The sequence below is a fragment of the Bos indicus x Bos taurus genome, chromosome 15 (assembly GCF_003369695.1).
Source record: "Bos indicus x Bos taurus breed Angus x Brahman F1 hybrid chromosome 15, Bos_hybrid_MaternalHap_v2.0, whole genome shotgun sequence".
In the NCBI taxonomy this organism is placed as follows: Eukaryota; Metazoa; Chordata; class Mammalia; order Artiodactyla; family Bovidae; genus Bos; species Bos indicus x Bos taurus.
In genome coordinates, this window is record NC_040090.1 from 59,434,545 (window position 1) to 59,459,779 (window position 25,235).

The 25,235-nt window shown below is 45.4% G+C and overlaps 1 protein-coding gene across 1 annotated transcript; it reads right to left on the bottom strand.

Annotated features, from left to right (window-relative positions):
- Positions 1–23,944: 23,944 nt before the first annotated feature.
- Positions 23,945–24,417, bottom strand: LOC113905054 (nicotinamide N-methyltransferase-like). Its single transcript, XM_027562088.1, is given in 2 exon segments — positions 23,945–24,108; positions 24,111–24,417. Coding segments are annotated over 2 exon segments (471 nt in total).
- Between the last annotated feature and the right edge of the window lie 818 nt (positions 24,418–25,235).

The window sequence follows — 25,235 nt, forward strand, 5'->3', positions numbered from 1 at the left end:
AAGTCCTTAACCCTCAAAGCTACTTAGAGCCATCTCGTGGCCACTCAGGGGAATACACAGAGAGGAAGGCAAAGAGGAGAGAAAGTGCCCCAGGGTCCTCCGTGTTAACATGAATTGCTGTGGGTAAAGCCTTAACTGAAGCCTGGTGTTTACAGGCTTTTCAGCATGTGAATCAATATATGCCCTTTAATGATTAAGCCAATCTGAGCTGCATTTTCAGCAATTTCAGGCTTATAATTAACATGAACCACAACACACAAGCATGTAAGTTAAGGAGACCTACTCCACTGCTTTCCCCTAATCCTGCTAAAGTTTTCCAAGGCCAAGGTGATGACCAGAGGAGGAGGTCAGATTTTCCTGTATTAGTCAGCTGGGAGGTAAGAGAGAACCAAGCTTAAGAAAACAGAAAGACCTTTAATAACATTTCTCCAACTCACATATCCAACTACAATAGGATAAGTAAAGGACTTGGTATGTAAACTCATAAACAAAGTCAAATACTATTATTAGTAGCAGTAGTATGAGTATCCTTGTAACACATCTCACTGAATGTTCTGTCCCCTCATATGGTGGCTCCATTGTGTGTCTTCGCAAATTCCATTTTAAGCTAGTTATGGTGCCTGGGGGGAAAGGACAAACCTTCACCTACCTTCATAAGAAGCTGTGGTACATATACACAATGGAATATTACTCAGCTATAAAAAAGAATTCATTTGAGTCCTTTCTGATGAGGTGGATGAAACTGGAGCTTATTATACAGAGTCAAGTAAGTCAGAAAGAGAAACACCAAAACAGTGTATTAATGCATATATATGGAATTTAGAAAGATGGTAACAACAATCCTATATGCAAGACAGCAAAAAAAAAAAATCACAGACAGATGTAAAGAACAGGCTCTTGGACTATGTGGGAGAAGGGGAGGGTGGGATGATTTAAGGGGAATATCATTGAAATGTACATTACCATATATAAAATAGGTGACCGGTGCAAATTCAATGCATGAAGCAGGGCACTCAGAGTCGGTGCTCTGGGACAGCCCAGAGGGATGGGGTGGGGAGGGGGTTCAGGATGGGGGGACACATGTGCACCCATGGCTGATTCATGTCGATGCGTGGCAAAAACCACCACACTGTTGTAAAGTAATTATCCTACAATTAAATAAATAAAAAAAATAAAGATGAATAACATTAAAAAAAAGACAAAAACATGATCAGTAGACCCCACTGATACTTTGGTTTCTTCACAAACAAGGACAGTCACAAAAGATACAGAACTCTGGCCAAAGAGCTTGTGTCGTCCAATAAACTGCTCATTTTTTTTAATCTTTGAAGACGGAACTAATGTGGGATGCTTTACACCAGGAATTTTCAAATTTCAAAACCAACGCCTCCTCAACTTGCTTTGAAACAGAAGCAGCCACCCCAAACCTGCTGGACATGGGAAGGAGGTGACAGGAGTAATAAACACCCCAGCGATCCTTTGAAACGTAGGTCTGGGGCCTCTCCCCTCGTAATCAGTGATTTTTCTTACTCTAATGAAACCCAGATGCTTCCAATAAAAAGAATGGCTGGTGTTCAAGCCATTTGCTAATTCTGCCTAGAGGTAGAGAGAAAAAAAGTGCTGTGCCCCACATCATTAATTTTAAATATCCTATTTTGTTTTATTTTCAGAATGAAATGGTATGGAACAGTGTAATGAGCAATAGAAATATGGAACCAAGAAGCAATTATATCTTCAAAGGAGCAAAATGAGAGCAAATAAAAGGCCTTGCCCAAGTTAGCACACAAACAGGCAGATTAGAACATCACTTTCAGAGTCCAAATACATGCCTTTTGGTTATGTCTGTAAATTATCTTCCACAAACATCATGTTATATCAGTGGAGACCCATTTCTGAGTTACAGTAAAAAACTGGGTTCCTTAAGAGGCCCTGCTGCTGCTGCTGCTGCTGCTGCTAAGTCGCTTCAGTCGTGTCCAACTCTGTGCGACTGCATAGACGGCAGGCCATCAGGCTCCCCTGTCCCTGGGATTCTCCAGGCAAGAACACTGGAGTGGGTTGCCATTTCCTTCTCCAGTGCATGAAAGTGAAAAGTGAAAGTGAAGTCGCTCAGTCGTGTGCAACTCTTAGCGACCCAGTGGACTGCAGCCTACCAGGCTCCTCCTTCCATGGGACTTTCCAGGCAAGAGTACTGGAGTGGGGTGCCATCGCCTTCTCTGAAGAGGCCCTGAAACCCCTTAAATTCAAGTTCACTAATCTACAGCCATTGTGCCAGGCACTGAACAGCAAGACAGATAGGGTATAATCTTTACCTTCAAAGTGCTTACAGTCTTGTTAAGAAGACGGGGCTGTACATAAATGATCGTGATCTAATGTGTTCTGGGTAACAGATTATACATAATGTGGAGGGAATATAATGTGTTCCCTCCCCAGAAGAGGGAACATTTCATTCTGTTTGAGAAGATAGAGGAAGTCTTTATAAAAAGGTAGGCAGGAGCTGAAGCTATGCAGTACAGCTTCAGCTGTACTTCTTGGGCCAGAAAGAAGGTGTGGAGGCCAGGTGTTCAATTCAGTGAGAAAGGTGCCAAGAGCATCCTCTGAGTGGAAGGGAATAAGAATCCATCTCCTGCCTGAAGCCTGGGGCCAAGCCAAAGGTACCTACTGATGAAATGAGACCAAGATAGTACAACTAAATCTTTAGAACCTTTCTGTTTGGAGTGACAGGAAAGAGAGACTGCCTGAAGAAATATGGATGGAGGTTCGTGACATTGGGCAGGGATCAAGACCATCCCCAAATCAAAGAAATGCAAAAAGGCAAAATTGTTATCTGAGAAGGCCTTATAAATAACTGAGAAAAGAAGAAAAGCAAAAGGCAAAGGAGAAAAGGAAAGATATACCCATTTGAATGCAGAGTTCCAGAGAATAGAAGAGGAGATAAGAAAGCCTTCCTAAGTGGACAATGCCAAGAAACAAAGGAAAACAAAAGAATGGGAAAGACTAGAGATCTCTTCAAGAAAGTTAGAAATACCAAGGGAACATTTCATGCAAAGATGGGCACAAAAAAGGACAAAAACAGTATGGATCTAACAGAAGCAGAAGATACTAAGAAGAGGTGGCAAGAATACACAGAACTATACAAAAAAGATCTTCATGACCCAGATAATCACTGAGGGTGTTTGAAGGACTGAAGCTGAAGCTGTGCTTTGGGCACCTGATGCAAAGAGCTGACTCATTGCAAAAAAAAAAAACAAACCCTATTGCTGGGAAAGATTGAAACCAAAAGAAGGTGGTGGCAGAGAATGAGACGGTTAGAGAGCATCACCAGCTCAGTGGACATGAATCTGAACAAACTCTGGGAGATGGTGAAGGACAGGGGAGCCTGGCATGCTGCAGTCTATGGGTCACAAAGAGTCAGACACAGCTTAGTGACTGAACAACAACAACATAATCATAAGACAGCAAGATACATTAAAATGGCTGCTAAGAAGCAGGCAAGGTCAGAGCGAAGGAAACATGTGGGCAAGTAGCTAGAGGTAATCCTAGAACAGAAGTCAGGAGCAAGATTCTGAACTAATCCCCATTTGCAAAATAGCTTGAAACCTTAGAAGCCACATGATCAGTGGCTGATTTTAGGAGTGGTAGAGGGGCTTCCCTGGTGGCTCAGACAGTAAAGCGTCTACCTACAATGCGGGAGACCTGGGTTCAATCCCTGGGTCGGCAATTTCCCCTGGAGAAGGAAATGGCAATCCACTCCAGTACTCTTACCTGGAAAATCCCATGGACGGAGGAGCCTGGTAGGCTACAGTCCATGCAGTCCCAAAGAGTTGGACACGACTAAGCGACTTCACTTCAGAGGGTTTTTCTACATTGAAGTCCCTGCTCCAATCACCTATCTGAGCACAGCTCAACGGAGCCATGGGTTTTAAGTGGAACAAAACACTTTGTATACCCCACCCCCAGCACCAACACACATATTAGGTAAGACCAGGGCAATGGCATCCCACTCCAGTACTTTTGCCTAGAAAATCCCATGGATGGAGAAGCCTGGTAGGCTGCAGTCCATGGGGTCGCTAGAGTCGGACATGACTGAGCAACTTCACTTTCACTTTTCACTTTCATGCATTGGAGAAGGAAACGGCAACCCACTCCAGTGTTCTTGCCTGGAGAATCCCAGGGACGGGAAGCCTGGTGGGCTTCCGTGTATGGGGTCGCACAGAGTCGGACACGACTGAAGCGACACAGCAGCAGCAGCAGCAGCAGTTTAGTCAGATAACACCATGACTGCGACCCATTCCGTTTGTTTGTGACACATTAACTTCCGTACCACCTCAGAACTTTTCTTTCTGTTGCCCTACCCCAAAGCTTTTATTGTGACTTGGGCAAAACTGAAGAAGCCCAGAAAATGGAGCAGACTGTGAGGCTAAAGAGGGAAGACTATCCAGGAGGCGGTGTTACTGGGTCCAGGCTCACTCTGCTGACCACACAGCAGGCCAATGAATCGACAGACGAGGTGTTGAGGCAAGGAATACTGACTTCACTGGGTTGGCTGGCAGACTGAGAAGATAGCAGACTCATGTCTCCAAAAAGCCATCTTATGTGGTCCAGATGCCAGATTCTTTTATAGAACAGAGAGAGCAAGGAGGCAATGGCACCCCACTCCAGTACTCTTGCCTGGAAAATCCCATGGACAGAGGAGCCTGGTGGGCTGCAGTCCATGGGGTCGCGAAGAGTCAGACATGACTGAGCGACTTCACATTCACTTTTCCCTTTCATGCATTGGAGAAAGAAACGGCAACTCACTCCAGTGTTCTTGCCTGGAGAATCCCAGGGACAGGGGAGCCTGGTGGGCTGTCATCTCTGGGGTTGCACAGAATCGGACATGACTGAAGCGACTTAGCAGCAGAGGACAAGAAGGTGAGGAAGTGAAGGAAAAAGGCTATTTATCTTGCAAAATGGGATGCTTCCGTTTCTTCTTTTCCGCAGCCAATCACAGGAGCACCGGGTCAGATTGTCTCCCGGTGAACTGAACAAAGCCACTTTGGTTTAACATTCAGTGAGAGGGGCAGGGTTCCCTGAGGCAGACCAATATGTATGATTATCATTGAAAAGCAAAGGTTCAAGGCAAAGAAACAGATCCACCAGGGAGTCACTTGGCTCCTCCCCGTTACAGCAGGAAAAGCTATCCCCACAGAGGGGTGGCTGGGCCTTGAGGCCTGCAAGCCAGCCGCTTGGGGCAGAAAAGTTTGGGAAGATACAGGAAGAGAGGGGAAAATATGCTGTCGTGAGGAATGGGACGGCAGGAGGAGATTCAAAAGAATTCTTTGGAAGTCTTTCTCCATGTGGTACTACATAACACACAGCTGCTTCAGGACACCTCTGAACACACGTGTTCCTTTTCAATGCTTTTGGAGTCAGATTGGATGTTTTGTTTTTTGTTGTTTTTGTTTTCCATGTTAAGACAATCTTGGAGGCTGGTCGCACTCACACACTTTATTTTGATTAAGCATTCATAAGTATTCTTTCCGTATGGTGAAAGCCTCGAGGGTCCAGCACCGGTAACAGTAAAAGGAAACTGCAGGGCAAACAGTGAAGGCTTGGGGAGCAATAGACCAGGAGTGGGCAGTATCGGGGGAAGGAAGAGAACGGCACAGTGTGGGTTAAAGCAGACAGATTTCACCCACTTCTTCATTTGGACCAGATCCACTCTCGTTGTACAAACGATCACAAGTCCACAGGCCAAGGCCCTGGAGAAACTAGATTAGACCTGGATAGTATAAGTTATGATCAAGGGAGAATTCATTAAAGATGGAAATGTCACCACCCGATGTGGTGATCCTGACCCTATCCTCAGATGCCCGCACCAGAAGGAGGGAGGGAGAGGCGTGATGTTCCTCGAGAAGTCCTGGGGGAGCCACGGCGGGAGAGCCTGGGTGCAGCCGGCACTTTATTCGTCTTGCAGGATGGGACAGGGAGTGGGGGTGCAGGTAGAGACCAGGTGTTCCCTCAGGCGGAAGGAGAATTTGTGCACGAGCAGCGGCCGCCGCTTTATGCTTTCTTTAGAGATCTTGGCCTTTCTGTCCCTGGAAAGGTTCCTGGAATTGCTCTCAAGTATGGAAATTGCTCTCACTGGAGCCATTTCGGAGCCTTCTTCCAGTCACGGCGCGTCTAAGCTGGCTCCCGTGACCGTTGAGAGGACTCACAGGAGGCCCGCGAGTGGCAGCCACGTGCATTGAGTGCAGAGCGCAATTGCACCCCGATCAGAACCTCCAGGCCGCAAACAAGGCTTTGAGTGTTAGCTCCCCTTTGAGAAGGAAAGAGTTATGGATGGCTCTGTACTTGATATGGTATTACTTTTCATACTCGCTTATTCCCTGAGCCATTTCCTCAAGGCCCAGCAGCCTGGGAACACTGTCAGCCAGATAATGGCCAACGACTCAATAGCTAGGACTCTGGCCTGGTCTGAGTAGCCACCTCTGAACCTAGAGAACATGAGAGGTGATTCCTAAGGTTTCTGCCCTACACAGAGCCTTCTAGACCCTGGGTGGTGGGTGGTAGAAGTACCACCTTCCCACTTCTGACATAACCAGGTGCCAGGCTGCTACCTTAAAGACCCTCATATCTAAGGTCATGTGCCCTCTGGGCCCCAAACTTTGCTTCTGGGTACCTCTCTTGTCATGCTAGTGCTGCCAAGTCCCTAGCAAGGCCCTGAAACGCCCGTGCCCCTGTCTTCAGGCAAATAGGTCCAAGCTGGACGATTCACCCATAAGCAGAAACCTTTCCTTCCAGACGACCGCCTTGGCCAATTGCCTCCTCAAACTGAAACTGAACATTACCCTGTGGGGCTCCTGGGCACAAAAGACTTTCTGTGTCCCCCATGTCTTATTACAGGAAATACAGTCAGTCACCTACGTATAAATGAGTTCTGTTCTCAGAGCACATTCCTAAGTCCAATTTGTTTGTAAGTCCTACAGATTTAGCCTAGGCACCCAACTAACATAATCAGCTATATGGTCTTGTACTGTAAGAGGTTTATAATATTTTTCACACAAATAATACATAAAAAACAAACACAAAAATAAACATTTTTAATCTTACAGTACAGTATCTTGAAAAGTATAGTAATATAGTGCAACAGCCACATACAGGGGTTGACATCAGTGCCAGCTACATCCCCGCTGCCTTTACACTTGCTTTGGGATATCCTGGCTTGAAACAAAGATATTGTACTACTGAACTCTACAGTACTGTACAGTAAAGTGCACAAAAGCATAACCACCTGTAGACAATACACGAACGTGACAATATTTGCCAGAGACGTGATTGGACATGTGAACGCATGTTTGCATCTTTCAAAGTTCAAAACTTGAAGGTTTGTAGGTAGAGTACTTACTGTGAGCTTCTTTTTTTTTTTTTTTTAACTTTACAATATTGTATTGGTTTTACCATGCATCAATCCGCCACAGGTGTACACGTGTTCCCCATCCTGAACCCGCCTCCCACCTCCCTCCCCGTACCATCCCTCTGGGTCGTCCCAGTGCACCAGCCCCAAGCATCCTGTATCCTGCATCGAACCTGGACTGGCGATTCGTTTCATATATGATATTATACATGTTTCAATGCCATTCTCCCAAATCATCCCACCGTCTCCCTCTCCCACCGAGTCCAAAAGACACATTCAGCCTCTGTGACCTTCCTTGAGTTCCAACGGGCAGATCTAAATAGCTGCTATTAGAGAAGGGAGGGGACCTGCAGGCAGGGGAGGAACAGTCAGGAAACAATAGTACAGCTTTAGGTCAGAGTCCTGGCTCCCCTTCAAGGGACAGATATAACAATTTGCTTAAGCTATTTTACAGGTACTGAACCCCCGCCAGGTGGGAGAAATTAACAGTATGCTGCCCACAAGCAGGTAGACTGCAGACCGGTTGGAATCAGAAGGTTGATGATGCTAACTTCCGCTAACTAATCAGAAGGATTTCCCAACTGATCACACCCTTCTCTTTGAACCATTACTATTCAACTCCACACTACGTCCTCCAGGTCAGGACACTAAGTTTGGGGGGGCATTTGCCTCTGTAGCCCCTCTTGCCTGGCAAAGCAATAGAGAGATTCTTTTCTACTTCATCCAAAACTCTGTCTATGAGATTCAATTCAGTGTTGGGGAACAGAGGCCAGATTCTGCATCAAAACCAATGAGTGAATTCAGCGATCTGGGCAACCACCCGTGAGTACCCCTGCCATCAGCTCTGCTTCCTCCTAGAAGACACTCCTATTTCCTGTCCAGTTGGATAGACTGCCACTCTCAGGGGCTGAGCAGCAGATTATGCTGAAGGTCTTGCATTTCCTTTCCAGATAATTCACGGGAAAGATAGCCCAGCTATTAAGCATGTGGGTTCTTGAGTCAGATCGCCTGTGTACAAATCCAGCCTTTGCTACTTACTGTATTACCATACTCATTTACTCATTGGAAAAGACCCTCATGCTAGGAAAGATTGAAGGCAGGAGGAGAAGGGGATGACAGAGGAGGAAATGGATGGCATCTCTGACTCGATGGACATGAGTTTGAGTAAGTTCTGGGAGTTGGGAATGAACAGGGAAGTCTGGTGTGCTGCAGTCCATGGGGTCATAAAGAGTCGGACACGACTGAGTGACTGAGCTGATTGTGTTACCGTAGGCAAATGTTACTATCACCACTAAACCTTGCTTTCCCCATCTGCAAAGTGAGAATAGTAATAGTACATAATTCAGAGAATTCTTGCTAGAACTGAATGAGAAAATGTGTACTTCATAGTAAGTTCTCCATGTTAGTTGCTGTCATTATTTCCCACTGTTTGCTAACTCCTCAAAAAGCTCGCAGTGTGGTCACTAGACACCTTTGGAAGAAAAGAAGTGAGTATCAATTTACTAACTTCAATTCATAATAATAAAGATTCAATCAACTCTCAGAATTCACAGATTCCATATTTGTGGATTTTCCCATTCACTAAAATTTATTTGTGACCCTAGGATGAAGCACAAGCTGGAATCAAGATTGCCCAGGGAAATATCAATAACCTCAGATATGCAGATGACACCACCCTTATGGCAGAAAGTGAAGAGGAACTAAAGAGCCTCTTGATGAAAGTGAAAGAGGAGAGTGAAAAAATTGGCTTAAAGCTCAACATGCAGAAAACGAAGATCATGGCTTCTGATCCCATCACTTCATGGGAAATAGGTGGGGAAACAGTGGAAACAGTGACAAACTTTATTTTTGGGGCTCCAAAATCACTGCAGATGCTGACTGCAGCCATGAAATTAAAAGACGCTTGCTCCTTGGAAGAAAAACTATGACCAACCTAGACAGCATATTAAAAAGCAGAGACATTATTTTGCCAACAAAGGTCCATCTAGTCAAAGCTATAGTTTTTCCAGTAGTCATGTATGGATGTTAGAGTTGAACTATAAAGAAAGCTGAGCACCTAAGAATTGATGCTTTTGAACTGTGGTGTTGCAGAAGACTTTTGAGAGTCCCTTGGACTGCAAGGAGCTCCAACCAGTCCACACTAAAGGAGATCAGTCCTGAATATTCATTGGAAGCACGGATGCTAAAGCTAAAACTCCAATGCTTTGGCCACCTGATGCAAAGAACTGACTCGGAAAAGACCCTGATGCTGGGAAAAATTGAAGGCGGGAGGAGAAGGGGACGACAGAGGGTGAGATGGTTGGATGGCGTCACCGACACAAGGAACACAAGTCTGAGTAAACTCTGGGTGTTGGTGATGGACAGGGAGGCCTGGCGTGCTGCAGTCCATGGGATCGCAAAAGAATCAGACACGACTGAGCGACTGAAATGAACTGAACTGAAAATCAGGACTTGCAGGGCTTCTGAAATCACTCCTAGACAGTGAAAAATTGAGTTGCCAACACGCACATCTTAGCTGGGGAAGAACTAGGCAAATCTACCTTCTGGCTTCAGCAATCCTACTGTATGTAGTGTGCTTTTCAGGGTCAATTTGGTGCCTATGTTTTTCATATTTTTGTGCTTTGCATTCGTGATTTCACTATTTAAAATGGTCCCCAATTGTGATGTTGAAGTGTTGTCTACTGTTCTTTAAGACAAGAAGGCTATGATATACCATAAGTGGAAAATACATATGTTACACAAGCTTCATTCAAGCATAAGTTGTAGCTCTGTTGGCTGTGAATTTAATGTTAATGAATCAAAAATATGTATCATTGTTGTTTTTCAGTTACTAAGTCATGTCCGACTCTTTGCGAACCCATGAACTGCAGCACACCAGGCTTCCCTGTCCTTCACTCTCTCCCAGTTTGCTCAAACTCATATACATTGAGTCAGTGATGCCGTCCAACCATCTCATCCTCTGTCGCCCTCTTCTCCTCTTGCCCTCAATCTTTCCCAGCATCAGGGTCTTTTAACAATATGTATTATATAAGGTATTTTTAAATAGAAACACGTAAAACAAAGTATGTTGTGATCAGAGGCTCACAGAAAACACCCTATATTTTCCCTTAGAGCAATGGTTGGGTGTTCCCTAATTCAGAGTTTGCAAAGACTTTATAAAATCTAACTACTGTGAATAACAAGAATCGACTCAACGTAGAAAGAGCCCAGAGAACCCAGAAGAGGATCTATCAGCTCTGCCAGAGGAAAAGCCTTCTTAGAGGACTGATTTCTGAGCCAACTTGAACAGTGAGAGTTCCTTTGGGTCAGAAAGCTGGTGTGATGTGAGAGAGGGCTCAACAAAGACAAAGCTCTAAGCTATTATAGAAGCCCAGAAGCAATTCACCCTCCTTTTATTTAACAAATACTTACTGAGCACCTCCTGAGTGTCAGCCCGCAGGGGCGAGGGCTGGGTGGTGGGGGTGGGACCGGCAGAGGTGGGTGAGACCGCCCTGGATGCCACAGCCCGGGGCTGGAACTAACCCCAGGTCTTTCAGTCGGGAGTGTGGAGCGACCCAAGGTGGCTGAGGACAGAAGTCTAGGGTGACGCTAAATGCTCCCTTTCAGTTGCGCAGTAGACTAAACAACCCAAGGAAGCAGTGACATTTCCTTCCCTGGAAATACTGGAGGATAGTAAAGTCTCTACGTTTCTCAAAGCCAGCTTTTGTTATTTGCTTATATAACGCTATCCAGGGGCTGTCATTGTGTTTGGAATTGAGTATGTGGATTAATTTGTAATTCCCCTCCTTTGTGCATCTGTGGCCACTTCCTTCTCAAATCCACATACCAGCCATTCCTTGATGAGCTGCGCTCTTTCTTGTCTCAGGTTTTGCTGTGTTTCGCCTAGATTATGGTTCCACCTCCTTCCAAGCGTCTGCCTGTATCATTTGCTTTTTTCACTCTCTTCAACCTCTAGGTCTCAGGTGAAAAGTCACTTTCTCTGGGAAACCCACACCCATGTGCTTTCCCTATATGTCACTTTCCACCCTGTCCTGTTTTGCTTGACTTATCGTCCATCCTGGCTAAATAGACCATGAGCTCTGAGGAGGCAGGAACTGTGTATACCTGCTTGACTGTCTGTATCCCTCCTACCTGGTGCCTGGCACTTAGAAGGTGTCTGTGAGCCCAAAAGGAAGGGAATGAGCATGTTTACCCCAGGGGACTTTGGCACCCAGCTCATGATGAATCATTGGGGTTTTCCACTACACTGAAGGCTGAATGTTCCATTCTCCACTATGGGGACAGCATGCGCCTCTGAGATCCAGCTTTCCTGAAGCCCGGTACACTTCTAATGATTATCAAGTTTTACTGGAGGTGCTGAGTTTACCCTCCAGCCGGCAGGACCCTCTGTGAACTGTAAAGCAATTGATTCTTCTCCAATGCACTAAGTGCATTTAAGTGTCTATAATTACAGTTGCGTTTTCTGGAAGGACACTAATTATCTTTAATTCATGGCTTATACTGATTGCCTGGGAGCAAGAAACTAAAAAGCATATTGTATTGGTGGGGAGATATTCTGCTTCTTTGCTTCAAAGTGGGTCTTGTTGGAGCTCTTTCCACTTGCCCTGCATGAGGGGCTGGTGGGAGAGAGGAAAACAGGAGACTATTCCAGTTTAGTCTCTAAAAGTCTCATTGTCTTGACCTAGAGTCTGCTTTTGTAGGTTCAGAAACTTAATTTGTCACTGCATGCAGGGTTAGACACTCCACTGATTCATGCTAATCAGACTCATAAGAGACTAAATCATAACCAGAAAGCTGACTCTTCTCACTTGGTGGGAGGAAGATGGATTGCCGGAACTTGGGATATGGTGGTGGTAAGGCATTCCTGTCCTCATCTATCCCAGAAGGTCAAAGAATATGAGATATTCTTGAGGTATGTTTAATTCTAGCCATACCTCCTTCAAGCAGAGAAAGCATGGATTATTATTCCCACTTTTCAAAGAGACTGAGGTCCAGAGGGATTTTACCCAAATGTCAGGATTTTCTGAGTCTTTGATGTCCTTTATTACAAGTTCAAGAGGTTGGAGATCAGGATCATGAACTGTGATCCTGGTCACCAGAAATCTATATGGGTATATCACATGAGAATTTTAAAAAATTGAACACAGCATTAACTTTAGTCAGTAGAGCCCTAACTTGCTAATGTTGGTGAGGATGGTTTAGTCCACTAAGTCATGTCTGACTCTTTGTGACCCCATGGACTGTAGCTCTCCAGGCTCCTCTGTCCATGGAATTTCCCAGGCAAGAATACTGGAGTGGTTGCCAATTCCTTCTCCAGGGGCTCTTCACAACCCAGGGATGGGACCCACGTCTCCTGCATCTCCTGCATTGGCAAGTGGATTCTTTACTGACTGAGCCACCAGGGAAACCCAACTTACTAGCAGATGGGGCTCAAATTTAAACCAAGGACGTCTAAAGATTTTAGTCTCAAACATTTCCCTTTGTTGCTGTCTTAGTTCAAGCAGAACCCCCCTCTCCCCACCCCACCCTCACCCTCAGGAGACAAGAGGAACCACCTTTGGAATCCTTGTATCAGCCATTCACTGGCTGTGGCCACCCTGGGCTGCAGGAGAGGGCAGTGGCTGTTAACTTCCCAGATACTGCTGCTGCTGCTGCTAAGTCGCTTCAGTCGTGTCCGACTCTGTGCGACCCCATAGACGGCAGCCCACCAGGCTCCCCCGTCCCTGGGATTCTCCAGGCAAGAAAGCTTCCCAGATGAGGTGCCTCCTATCAGCTAAGAGTGATTCCCCTGCGAAGGGGGCAGCTAAGAGTGATTCCCCTTAGCAGCTGACACCGCAGTAGCAGGATTGGGGGTGCTGTCCTGCAGAAGAGGATCTGGGTACCCCAAGACAGCATCTGCCACAGTCTCTAATCCTGTGTCATGTTTCTTTCACCTTCAGGCATTTCATCCTGGAGGCTCTTTTGTCAGAGGCTTTTCTCTCAGTCCAGAACTTGTTTCTCTTCTTTTTGCTCAGATAAATCTTACTTCTTCTTTAAGCCTCATGGTAGGTATCACTTCCTCCAGGAAGCCTTTGCCAATCCTTCAATATTAGTCCAGACTCTGTTGTGTTTTCCCACTTATACCACGTTATGCTTCAAAGCTGACCTCCTGGTTGGCCATGCCTACCTCGACTGTAAGCTCAGGAGGCCAGGGACCATCTCTGTCTCATGTTCTTCTCTATCCAGCATTTCAAACCATTATTCCTGGCACTCAATAAATGCCTTCATTGTACAGAATTAATAATGCTATTCTAGAGGATTTAAACTTGAAAGTCACTAGTTGAGCTAGATGTACCATAGTAGAGGCAGGTAGTGGGGAGCGATACTTACACCATCCCCCCTGTAGTCATGAACTGCAGGAGAGTTTTCAGAGCCTGAAAAAGTTGCACTTATGCTGAACAACTGCTGGTCTATTATGAATTTATAAGCACAGTGAACCTTGTAATGGCTATTTCCCCTCTTTGCTTTGGGTGCCAGGAAGCTCAGAGCCCAAAGAGTGAATTTTCTAACTCTAAATACAAGGCAGCAAATTCCCTTTTAAGGAGAACACCTTGAAAACTAGAGGGAAGTGAAGCTCCAGGGTGGGATCTGGACTTGAAGAAGCAAAGAAATGAAGAGATGGGTCAGGTGTTTGGAAGTGAGGCAGGAAGTCATTGAGGAGCGGGCTGGAGACGGGAAAAGGGAGGGGAGACAGAAGAAGGGCATGGTGAGGGGACGACTGGAGAAAGTGCGCCACTGAGAAATCCCCCGTAAGGTTGTGAGCTGAGGGACTTCCCTGGTGGTCCGGTGGTTAAGACGCCTCACTTCCAACACGGGGGGCACAGGTTTAATCCCGGACAAAGAACTAGGATCCCACATGCCCCTCCCCCTGCCCCCAAGAAAAGCAAGGATGCCGCATATCTTAAGTTGCTGCAGTCCCAGCGCAGGAACCACTTCCATTGTCTTGAAGCTTTCCCTACTCATATGTTTTAGGGCCAGTGGGATTTCAGAGAAGGAGAGGATCAGAAAGAGTCTGACCAAGGGTCATGTGTACAGAAAAGAATCAGAATATTCTTGAAGTGAGATGATTGACAAACTGCTACTCAATGCCAACAGGAGCTCAGATCCAGGGATCACCAGGGGAAATATAGGATCCTGCCCTTCCAAATTCCCTGACATATTAGAGGAAGCATGGGTTGTGTGAAGGACAGAGGTTTGAGCCAGTTTCACTTAAAAGGGACTAACTCAGGTGACACCTATATCAAAATTCTATTTTAGCAACTATTGTTCTTTAATTCAGAAATCATTAACTCTGCCCTCATGGCCACCTGATTCAACCTCTCATCTCGCAACAGAGACAGGCACGGAAAAGGGGAGTTTCTTGTCCCCTGTCACTGTCTCAATTTCTTCACCTATAAAAGAGGAGGCTTTGACTTTTACTTTTATAAAGTTTAACTCACAAGTAAGATCATAAATTCTGCAAGGGTAAGGGTCCCATCAAATAATTGGGATTTCCATAGCATTTAATGAATAGTGGAAGATGGGAAAAGGGTCTAGAAATTGACCCTTGACAACAAAGGGAGTGATAAACTAACAGCTTACCCTCCTCCTTCTGGAACCATCTTCCACCTCTTGTTACACATGGAATGCTTGAGCTCCTCTTAAGGAGAACACCAGTCAATCGGGTGGCAGGTTGAGGATAAGTGAGTTGTTCCTGTTATTACTGATCTTTCTGAAGAGCAACCTAACTAGGGTTTACGATTCTTTAACTCCTCTTCTGTTTTAACGTTCAAGAGCTTTTCTCTGGGATGAGAGAGACAGCAACCTACCAGCAAAGAACTAGTCCTCAACACTGAGGTTGGAACCAAAGCAAAATTAACTCATAATTATATGGGAAGATTTGATATTCAACCCCAACCCTTCCCCAATTTGTCAGATGCTATCAAAATAAAAATTAAAAATTTAAGTATCATGATTTGGCCAGGAAGGAAGACTTCTTCATTTTTTAAATATTAAAAAACTGGGTTTAGAAAAAGCACAAAAACTTCTTTTTCCTTCTTTGAATAAATAGGAAATAGAAGGTAATGGTGAGTTTACCTTATAATCTAATATTTAACATTTCTTATGCTAATCTGGCCAAGAACCTCTGAATGGTTTATTAAAATTTACATTTTCTGTGTAGACTTAAAAGGGGAAAGTTTTAATGTATGTATCTATAAAAATAATTATAAGTATTTTTGTTAAAGAAAAATAGGCTGAATTCATCTTCCTGTTTCTCTAGCAACCTCATAAGTGGAGTGCAAAAGGCAGTACTGGGGAGAAGCTTCTTGTTTTGGAAGGTTTGACTCAATTTAAATTCCTTGCTATATAAATGGGCCTTTATTGGAATGGTCTCCAACAAGAGCCAAGTGCGCCCTCTGCTGGCAATCAGAGGACTAAGGAACGCATTTCCAAGTCCAGCAATTCAGGGCAAAAGTTTTGCCTGCAAGGAGGAGAGAAAGGAGAACTCAGAAATGTTACATCACTGCTTCCACTAGAAAATAGGAACACAGCATAGTGGGATTTTTCTTTGTGATAATCTTCCTTAAAAACCTTATCCATAACTTAAAAACTTGAGCAAAGCTGATCTATAAATGGACAGATATAGCTCTAAGGAAATGGCAACCCACTCCAGTGTTCTTGCCTGGACAGTCCCAGGGACGGGGGATCCTGGTGGCCTGGCGTCTATGGGGTCGCACAGAGTTGGACACAACTGAAGCGACTTAGCCGTAGCAGCAGCATAGCTCTAAGAAAAGCTGGGTTGTCTCATTTTGGTGGGCTCTATCAGAAAGGACAAAGGTCCTGACTTGCTGACCTGAAAATCAGAAAATCAAGAGCTTATTCTAAGGTTCCCTACGAATGCATTCCTTTCAGGTCTCCTTAGGGATATAAGTCCCCCGAGGCTAGGGGCTGTGTCACCTTCAGCATAGCATCCCCAACCTACATAAGCCTAGTGCCTGGCCCAGAACAAGGGCATAAAAAAACACCTGCCAAATGATTGAATAGCTGTGAAGAAGACTCTGGATTCAAGGTGCCTGTGCTGCTGACTTAGATACTGAGCACACGCAAGACAGGTTTCCCTAGACGTAGCTGGAACCTCTCCATGACATGGTTGAGAGCTTTTGAAAAGCTCTTGTTAAAAATTAATTATTTTTGGCTGTACTGGGTCTTCATTGCTGTGCAAGGACTTTCTCTAGTTGGGGCAATTGGAGGCTCATCTTCCTTGTGGAGCTTGGGCTTCCCATCATGGTGGCTTCTCTTCTTGTAAAGCATGGGTTCAGTAGTTGGGGCACACGGGTTTAGTTGCTTCGAGGCACGTGGGATCTTCCCGGACCAGGGCTTGAACCTGTGTCCCCTGCATTGGCAAGCGGATTCTTAACCACTGGGCCACCAGGGAAGCCCCTGAAGAGCTCTTTAAAGAGCTTCCAAAGGCCACACAGCACCATGTGGCTCAGCAGCTGTCCTAGATGGTGTTAATAGTATCCAAGTCATCTAAAAGTTACGAATCACTTCACAGGTTACACTACCCCTTCACAGGAACCTTATTTGATACCAGTAGTCCTTCAGAATGGTTATCCCCCCTCTTTTACGGAAGGAGCCCCGAGCCTGACAAAAGTGACTGGGGGTTCCATGGTTTCAATTAAGTCACAGGATGAAAGTCCATACATGGCCTCCGTCTCCTAACCCAGTCCTTTCCCCACCTCCTCCTCGTCTCTGCAATATTTAATGGTCCCCTCGCATTCTCCAAGTTGGCTGAGACTAAAATTAGAGGAGGCTGTCACAACTTTTAAGCATCAGCCATATTATAGACATCTCCTCTTATTACTGGTGACAGCCAGGTGATGGGAGTTACAAAGGCTGGACTAGCCGGGCCGCCAGCACCAACTGGGTGAACAACCTTGTAAGTGGCTTCCTCCTCCCTGGTCATCACCCAGGACATCACACACCAGCTGGCATCATCTTGCATCATGCAAGTTTGCTCATGGCAAGACCGTGGAACACCTCCCCAAAAAGTAGACGGAAAAACACCTGTGCTGGGTCAGCGGTCAAAGAGATTTGTATAACTAGGGACGAGAGTGAGCCCTAGTCAGTGTTTGCTAGTGACTCGGTTGGTCTGTTTGATTTCAGGGAAAGCAAACATAAGCCCAAGCAGACAAATGTTTGCTTAGATCCCAGCTTCACTAGGAGAACAAACCCTAGAGGAGTGTGATAGCAGGAGGGGTTGCTTCACACATTTGTACAGGATGTTCCTCCCGTCCGCCAAACACACCGTTACGCAGCCGGCAAGACCCAAAGCCAATGCCAGCTTTCAAAGCACCCCAGGCTCACTCATCTTAGAGCCTTTATCACTCTGAATTTTAACTGTTTACATGTCAATTCCCCCTAGTCATTCAGTTCTTTAAGAGCAGAGGCCATGGGAGACCTCCCTGTAGGGTCCAATGGCTAAGAATCCATGCTCCCAATGAGGGACCTGGGTGTGATCCCTGGTCAGGGAAATAGATACTGCATGCCGCAACTAAAGAACAAAGATCCTACGTGCCACAACTGAGACCTCGTGCAGCCAAATAAATACATAGGTTAATTAACCAACTAATCAATCTAAAAAAAGAACAGGGGCCGTGACCTTCATCTCTGTATGAAAGAAAAATGCTGGCTATCAAAGATGAGTTAGAACACAACCCAGTGGCTTTCAAAATTTTTGATGACAACCTACAGAAATAAATACATTTTACACAGTGATCCAGGAGGAAATATACGTGTGTGTGTGTATATATATATATACATACATACATATAAACAGTTTCCGCAATGGCTCAGTGATAAATAATCCGCCGGCAATGCAGGAGCCAAAGGAGATGCAGGTTCGATCTCTGGGTGAGGAAAATTCCCTGGAGGAGGGCATGGCAACCCACTCCAGCATTCTTGCCTGGAGAATCCCATGAACAGATGAGCCTGGAGAACTTCAGTCCATGGGGTCGCAGAGTCAAAGGCAAACGAAGCGACTTAGCACACATGCACCGTATATATAAACACGAATTTCTGTATCTGCGGATATACATGTAGCTTTTTAAAAAACGAACACAGACAAGATCAGGCACGTTTAGGGTGGTATGGCCGTAGACTAAAAAACTAAAACACAACTTCACAAAATAAGACTATACAAAGTGCTGCTATCTGGAGTTTTGTTTTCTAGTTTATTCTGTATTATTTTTCCAAATGTTTATTGTGATGCACTAATTTGATTTTATGATACACTAATGAAAATTGAAATACATTATTTTGAGACAGAGAACTGCAGTAAGAGGGACCTATAAGAAACATAAAATTCCCACAAAAGTAGGTATTGAGACTTTTACTGATGGCTGGGATGTAGTGACTTGTGGAAGACAAAAAACTTCCTAAAGAAAAACTTAAAAAGCTGGGTTCAGTTCAGTTCAGTTCATTTCAGTCGCTCAGTCGTGTCCGACTCTTTGTGACTCCATGAACTGCAGCACACCAGGCCTCCCTGTCCATCACCAACTCCCGGAGTTCACCCAAACCCATGTCCACTGAGTCAGTGATGCCATCTAACCATCTCATTCTCTGATTAAATAAGAAAAAAATAAAGATAGCTGTTGAAAGATATCAGAGATCTGCTGAATTCTCTTGAACTAATTTGAATTAATGGTCTTCCCTAGTGGCTCAGACGGTAAAGAATCAGTCTGCAATGCGGGAGACCTGGGCTCGATCCAGTTATTCGATCTACTACCCAGTATTCTTGCCTGGAGAATTCTATGGACAGAGGAGCCTGGAAGATTACCGTCCATGTGATCACAAAGAGTAGGACACAACTGAGCGACTAACACAATGGATGTTGACTTGCAGTTTGAGAACTACAGGTGTAGTTTGATTTCATCTGCCCTCCCCTGGCCCCACCCCCACCTCCATTTCCTGTCGTTCTGTATGGAATGCGTCCCCCTTGGGGAGGAGGAAGGAGTTCTGATTGGGGGATGTAGCAGGGAGGAGAGACAGAGCATGGATGGAGCAAGAAGGAAACTGTTCCGCATATTTCCGTTTCAGCCCCTTGGACTGGGTTTGAGCTCCTATAAGCAGAACGGAGTATAAGAAATTAACTAGAGAAACCTTATAAAACTTTGAGCACTAGCAAGGCTGCTTCAGGGTTTAGATCAGGAATCTGTACGCTATAACCTTTGGCCCAAATCCACCTGTCCACATGTTTTTGTAAATGAAGTCTTTTTTTTTTTTTTTTAAATTTGACTGCATCGTGTCTTAGTTGCTTACAGCATGTGGGACCTTAATTTACTGACCACTGCGGGGAACTCTCCTCCCCTGAATTGCAAGGGGAATTCTTAACCACTGGACCTCCAGGGAAGTCTGTGTAAATAAAGTTTTATTGGAACACAGCCACATACATTAATTTGCTTATTGTCTCAGGCTGCTTTCCCTATAATTGCAGACTCAGAGTAGCTGTGATCAAGATCCTGTGACCTACAAAGTCAAAAATATTTACTATCTGGCCCTTTGAAGGGGACGTTTGCTGACCCTTGGCGGAGATGGAAAGAGCTTTCTACCTCTCCTGGAGGAAGCCGGTACAGCTCCGAGGCATCCAGTGCAGAACCCTGGGCATGGGCAGGGTTAGCTTTCTCAGGATAGCCGTGTCGTTCCTCCCCCGGTGTTTGCCAACTGCAGATGTGGATCAGCAGCAGCACAATCTGAGCAGGAGAGGCTGACCCGTGCCGATTCTGGGTGGGGACCGCTGCTGCAGTGCGGCCTTCGGAAATACCTGGAAGCGCTGGGGGCATCACTGTGACTACAAAGATGAGAACACGTGAGCCAACTGATGTTGGGTTGCAATTGCGTTCTCAGTGCCTGGAGTAGGGAAGGTACTTGGAGGGTGCTAAGCAAATGTTGGTTGGATATTTTCTTTTTTCCACTGCCCTGGGTCTTCGCTGTGGTACGTGGGTTCTTCACTGTGTTGCGCAGGCTTCTCTTGCTGCAAATCACAGGTTCTGGAGCTCTGGCTCAGGAGTTGTGGTTCACGGGCTTAGTTAGTTGCCCTTGATCTGGAATCTTCCCAGATCAAGGACCAACCTGCGTCTGCTGCATTGGAAGGCAGATTCTTAACCACTGAACAGACAGGGAAGTCCTTTGCATATTTCTTGAATGAGAAAGGAATTAGTGGCTGCAGTGTAGAGACTGAGTTTTACCACAACGCCTCTGGAAGGCAATGCCAGTAAAAAGCCTGGATGCCAGCATCCCAGAACTGCAGTCATCTCTCCTACTTCGAGCTGAAGACATCTTTTCTCAGCTATGTTGGCAACTAATATCAAAGATACTAATGATTATAGCTAACAATAAATAAATATTGTGTGCTTATCAAGTGCCAAGCATTTATTCCATGTCTTTTATCTGTACCAGCTCACTTTTATTCTTTGGATAAGAAATTCTATTTTAATCTCATTTTACAGATAAAGAAACAGACACAGAGAGTTTATGTAACTTGTCCAAGGAGAAACAGCTAATAGGTAGCAGAGCCAGAATTTGAAAATGGGATGATCTTTGTAGGGAAAAAAAAAAAAATGGATGCTGAGATTATCAGAGATACTAGCTCATTCATCGAAACCAGGAAGTTTTCTTCTTTCTTTTCTGCTATCACCTAAGAATTTATTCGCTCGTTTAACAAATCTTTAGGAGTGTTCTCTGCATCTTCTCTGTTTTGTCTGTAACTGGTCTAGAGGTGGGCATGTCAGTCTGGTCAGTAAGATGTGGGAAGCCTGCTGGGGTTTCTGAAGCAGATTCCCTCCCATGAAAACCCCACTCACAGGCACAGGCAGAGGAGAAAGAGATGTGATGGGATGCTCGACCATGCTGTAAAGCCACCACTTTCTCTTGCAGGTACCCACCTCTGAGGTTCTTATTTGTGAGATTAATAACCCCTTATTGTTTAAGCCATTTTTAGCCAGATGTTGTCACTGAGACAGTCTCCAGTCCATTATCCTGTTACAGTGCCTTCATCGCCCTTATCATTATCAGACAGTATCTCATTCGTTGATTAGTTTCCTTATCTTCTTGTCCCACAACTTCCTCTTCCAGAACACAAACTCCCAGAACTGAGTTCTTCCCTCCTCCGTTTACTACTCTGTGCCTACAGCCTGGATCGTGTCTAGCCAAACAGTAAGGGGATCCACACACAAACCAAGAAAGAGGCTCACAGTCCAGTGGAAGAAACAGACAAGTGTTACAATAAATGTCATCTTAGGGGTAGAGTCACGGAAGACCCATCTGCTCAGGGACTTGGGCCTCACAGAGCTTTTGTGGGCAGTCTGGTCTTAGCATTTCTCCCCCCAAACTTGCATAGATCAAAATAGAAAACCTATCACTTGAAAACTGAAATGCTGGGGACTTCCCTCGTGGTCCAGCAGATAAGACTCCGTGCTCCCAGAGCAGGAGGCCTGGGTTCAATCAGGGAATGAAGGTCCCACATTCCACAGTCAAGCCCACACACGGCAACAAAGACTCAGTGAAGCGAAAATAAATGATAAGAGAAAGAAACTGCTGTTTAAAAAGAGATTGAAACTAGTTTCAATCAATTTAAATTTAAATTGATTTAAGTTTCAATCAATTTAAATTTAAATTGATTTAAGTTTCAATCAATTTAAAGGCAGGCTTATGTTTTTGTTTGCAGTTATGCAAATTGAAGCAAGGGCCATTGCTTTGCTTGGGGGAGAAAGTAACCAGATGCAGATGTTTCAGAAGCCTTGACTTTCATTCTGGGTGGAGGCAGATGGCACAAGTTTGGGAGAGCCCAGTATCCACAGATTTGGTCGTTTCTTTGGGGCCTCGCGGTGACTGGTGCTGACTCCTGGGAGCTAAGCATGTTGCCTTCTGGGAGTAGTTACGTGCAGAAAGGCTCTGCAGACCTGATCCTGCCTACATGCTTGTAGGAACACAGCCGGACTTAGCTTTCTAGATGCAGCCTGGACTGGCCTTCCGGAGGGAATCTCTGGAAGTCGTAATGTTAGAATGTTTTAACGTGAATGTCCTATGCTATTGAACAATTGGAAATGTCCTGGAAGTGGACCCATTATTTACAACCAAGTAAATAAAAATGTTTGCTTGGGCTTCCCTGGTGACTCAGACGGTAAAGAATCTGCCTGCAATGCAGGAGAGTTGGGTTCAATTCCTGGGTCAGGAAGATCCCCTGGAGAAGGGAATAGCAACCCACTCCAGTTTTCTTGCCTGGAGAATCCCATGGACCGAGGAGCCTGATAGGGTTGCAAAGAACTGAGCATGACTGAATGACTAACACACACAAGTAAAAATGTACTGATGTTGGACTCCTGTGCCCTGATGTGGTTGTCAGTGCGCGTGGGAGCATGGGGGGAAGAACTTTACTTTGTGGGAAGCAGAAATGTCCTCTGTCAGTAAATCCTAGGAAGAGGGAAATCTTGGGATGAGAAATGAAGATGAGAGAAAAGGGCCTCAGACTGGGGGAGGAAGAAACTCCTTCGCTCTCTCCCTTGGGTAGGAGAAGGCAAACTTTTTCTACAAAGATCCAAATAATAGATATTTTAGGCTTTGCAGGCTATATCTGCAGCAGGTATATCACAGCAGGAAAGCAACCATAGACAGTACGTAAATGATGGCCATGGCTGTGTTCCAGTAAATTTTACAAAATGGGCAGCGGGCTGGAATTGGCTCCCGGGCTCTAATATGTCAACCTCTGTTTTAAAGCCTTGGGGTGATGGCTGTAGGACCTAGAGAGGATGAGCAAGCCATAAGGAGATATGCTAACTCCAAGTAGATGTTTGGCAAAAAGCTATGCCAACAGGCTACCTCTCAGGACCCTCTAAGCACGTGACTCTAAGACACTTGTTTCTAATAGTGGCTCTATGATGGTGCCTGTTCTTTCTCTCTCCAATTCCTAAGCTTCTCTTCCGGTAAAAGTTACAGCGTTGGCTTAGGTTTGCTAAGGGACTTAATGAAGGGCCTACCCCATACTTGGGACCAAGAGGTAAAAGTGGCAGCTGTTCCCTGACCCTGGGTGGTGGTGGCTCCAGTGGACACTAGAGAAGGACACGGTCTCCAGAGAAGGCAAGAATTGAAGGACAGGAGAAGTCTGTTCCCAGGAAAGAAGAAGGCATCAGGGAATGAAGAGTGAATAACCGCAGATATTTCTCTGTAAGCAGGTGTGGACTTAAGCCATCATAACTGGGAAGACCAAGGGAAATGAGGTCTTCTTTTGTAACCACAGGCGATGAAGACAGGGCATGCCCACTGGTCAGGCTGAGTCATCATAACATCAACACACATGGGGAACACAGAGCAGGTGGTCAACCAACGGTTGCCAGGGAGACTGACCTCTCAAGTCCTGTCCGAGGTGAACCATTGGGCCTTAGCCATTAGCCTCTATGCAGCACAATGACTGTGGCAAGGACTGAAGTCAACTGGGCATATCAGAGGAATTGCTTTAACCGCGATCCCAAGGTATCATACAGATGTGCTCAACTTCCACCCCACCAAGAAGAAAAGCCCTTCGTTGTCAGCCATGGCGGAAGAGTAACTCTGGGAGATCACCTCAAACTGCTGGATGGTGTAGCCAGCCTCCCCGACAGCAGCCTCCACTGCCTCCGGGCCCAGACAGAGGCTGGAGACCTCTGCTCCCCGATCACGTAGTCACTGCTGTTCAGGGCATCCACGAGCACCAGGAAGGCCCCCGACTTCAGCAGGCTGCTGCGGTTCTTAAGGGCCATGTGGCAGGCAGGGAGGCGCAGGTAGGTGGCATCTAGGCACAGCGTGCTTAGCAGGCAGTCGGCCAGGGGCAGGCAGATGGCCCTCAGCAGCCAGCTCTGAGTCATGTTACACTTCAGGACCTGCTCGACTGCCCGGCTCAACTTCTCCTTCTCTGGCCCCTTGACTCTGAAACACACAAACCAACATACATGGATGACTACCCCACTCATGGGGAACCCAGATCTCTCAAGTCAGGTACGAAATGGTGATGCTATCCCAAATGTTATATTCTTAGGAGCAGATCTGTTGTAAAATCAAAGAAGACATTTTGGTGTCTGAATGTGACCATATTACCTTGTGGTGGGTTAAATCTTTTTAGGAAGTGAATAAGAATATAGAAATAATAATCAAAATACTTAGCTGCTTGCTTCTACAATAAATGAACTGTCCCCATGAAGTGGAAATTCTTCTTCCACTGCTTAGAATAATCCCTGGATCATTTTATTATTATCATCATCATCATCATTATTGCATTTGTCCCCTCTGCCGAACTGTAAAGGTAGTGGCTGTTTCACCCACAAATATCAGATTGTTGTTGTTTTTCAGTCACTCAGTCATGTTGGACTCTCTGAAACCCCATGGACTGTAGCACATCAGGCTTCCCTGTCCTTCACCATCTCTCAGAGCTTGCTCAAACTCACATCCATTGAGCCGGTGATGACTTCCAACCGTCTCATACTCTGTCATCCCCTTCTCTTCGTCTTCAATCTTTCCCAGCATCAGGGTCTTTTCTAATGAGTCAGCTCTTTGCATCAGGTGGCCAAAGTATTGGAGTTTCAGCTTCAGCATCAGTCCTTCCAGTGAATATTCAGGACTGATTCTTTCAGAGTTGACTGGTTTGACCTCCTTGCAGTCCAGGGGACTCTCGGGAGTCTTCTCCAACACCACAGTTCAAAAGCATCAATTCTTTGGCATTCAGCCTTCTTTATGATCCAACTCTCACATCCATACATGACTACTGGAAAAACCATAGCTTTAACTATATGGA